This window comes from Vollenhovia emeryi, unplaced genomic scaffold (genome assembly GCF_000949405.1).
Source record: "Vollenhovia emeryi isolate VEMERY1.0 unplaced genomic scaffold, V.emery_V1.0 DF941439.1, whole genome shotgun sequence".
Taxonomy (NCBI): Eukaryota; Metazoa; Arthropoda; class Insecta; order Hymenoptera; family Formicidae; genus Vollenhovia; species Vollenhovia emeryi.
In genome coordinates, this window is record NW_011964927.1 from 3,076 (window position 1) to 5,234 (window position 2,159).

At 33.1% G+C, this 2,159-nt stretch overlaps 1 protein-coding gene across 1 annotated transcript; it reads right to left on the reverse strand.

Annotated features, from left to right (window-relative positions):
• Positions 1-6: 6 nt before the first annotated feature.
• On the reverse strand, positions 7-2,153 carry LOC105570982. The gene is made up of 2 exons (XM_012028442.1): positions 1,920-2,153; positions 7-1,832 (listed from the first exon to the last, which is right to left on the reverse strand). Exon 2 carries the CDS (start codon positions 1,741-1,743, stop codon positions 664-666), a length of 1,080 nt encoding a protein of 359 aa, XP_011883832.1. The 5' UTR covers positions 1,744-1,832; positions 1,920-2,153; the 3' UTR covers positions 7-663.
• Positions 2,154-2,159: the final 6 nt, after the last annotated feature.

The following is a 2,159-nucleotide window of genomic DNA, read 5'->3' on the forward strand; positions in this document are numbered from 1 at the left end:
CCTTTTTGTCTTCAATTGAACATCTGTAAGGCCTTTTACTACAGTATTTGTCCATGAGTAGGTCAATACGTGCTTCATATTCTTTGACAGTTCCTATGTCATACTTGTCTTTTGCAAAAATTGCTTTGTAAGTGTCTATTAGCTTGTATATTTCTGTTTTTTGTTGAATGTTTAAGTTACCCATACTCATCTGGAAATCTTCCTCTTTTATGTGTTCATTAAAGTTTATTAAAGAATTATTTGTTTCATCTTTCACCTCCTTAGAAGTATTGTTTTTATTTGTATCCTCATTTATGGGATTTATTTTTTCTTCAATAATTTCTTTCCTTTTCTGAGTGATCTTCAAATGCTCATCTTGAACCAGTCTGAATTGTTTTATAATATCTAGTCCGATTAGAAAGTCATATTTAAACTCTTTTCCATCAATTATATAAACATCAGCGTCTTCCTCGATATCAAAAATTTTTATTTTAATAGTTGTCAAACCGTTGGCCTTTTTAACACCATTAATTGTGGTTAGATTATCGCATCTAGAATTATCTTTTCCTTTTTGTCTTATTAATTTAGAATGTATTATAGAAACATTTGAGCCTGAATCATATATTCCAAAAGTTTCTAATTCTGAATTTAATAATAGTTTGACTTTAATTAATGGTGTTGTTATTAGTTTTTTTTGTCATTATTGAGTTCAACATCAATCACTGAATTGTTGATGGCTTTATTATAGTTTCTCTTATTATTATTATCTTCCGTCTGTTTGAACCAGCATTTCTCTTCAGGGTGGAACCGGCTGCCTTTATTTAAATTCTCACAGGTTTTACATGGCTTAATTTTATCCGGTTTTCCTTTTAACTCATAGGAATTTCTCTTCTTAATGAAACTCTTCTTGTTTGCCATGTGTTCATATTTTCCAATTTCATTGTACAGGCTTGAAGTTGATTCCACATTTTCTTTATCAATTTTATTCATAATATAATCTGGCAATCCTATTACAATAAGATTTATCATTGTGTGGGTATCAATGTTTTTGTTAACTTCTAATAACAGTCTTTCCTTTTTTGTGGCATATTCCAGTAATGATCCCGCTTGAAATCTAAATGTAAAGGCATATTTGACTTGAGACCAACCTTTATTTCCATATGTCTCACAAAAGTTGTTCTTCCATACTGCCCACTCTGAGTTCACCGTCAATTTTATCAACATACTACTATACCAATCTATGCACTGTTTTTCTAGAAGATGTTTCAAAATTCCAATTTTGTCTTGGTCCTTTACAATCTCGAATCTTTCACACTCATTTTCGAATTCACTAATCCACTGGTCAGCCCTTGATGTTTTATTTGAAAACTTTTCTATCAAAAACTTTTCCGCCGTTTTCCCTATATTCTTTTTCTCAGGGGTGTTGCTATTATCGTTATCCTGTGACGGCATCGTCTTTTCTGTTATCTCGTCTAAATACTGGTCTCCAAACTGTACATTTTCTCCTTCATCTAGGTATATTTTCTTCAGATCCGACGTTAGGGGGATCCATACAGAACGTGTTTGGTGCCTTTTTTTTAGAGAATTTTTTATTTTAGTAAACACGTCTGATGACAATATAGCAGTGTGTTTACTTGCAGGCTTCAACTCGTCCGGGATCTCAAAAACGCACCCGTCGGGCGTCTCAATTGAGGTTATGCATATCACGTTTGTTTTCCCGTCCGTTGACCCCAATACCACGAACTTAAATCGTAGTTTATCCATGTTTCTCGATTATAAGTAACTAGAAATGTCGTTTTATAAGACTAGTTCTATTGTTGTACCAGGAATTGAAAAAAAACGATGACGTTGCTCTGAAAACAAAGTTTCTTACTTTTGTAACATACACAAGAGTAATTGTACAATGTTATTACACCGTAAACTTAGAATAGGTATCTTACCTGAAAACAAAGAAACGACATTTAAAGTCTATTACTCTCAATTCCTTCTTATAATAACTTTTTTTACTTATTTACTTTGCAACCATATGCACAAGCGTGGCCGAAGTCATCTGCTTTTATATCGGTGTGTCGCCGTTACAGACAGCGCCATCTATCAGTCTATTTTAGTAGTCAGTAACTGCCTACCGGTCGTAGAGCGCTGTACAATGTACGTTGAAGAAATGCAATTTCTTTACATAT

Coding starts and splice junctions, on each gene's coding strand:
- LOC105570982 (XM_012028442.1), bottom strand. CDS start 1,743: ATGGATAAACTACGATTTAAGTTCGTGGTATTGGGGTCAACGGACGGG.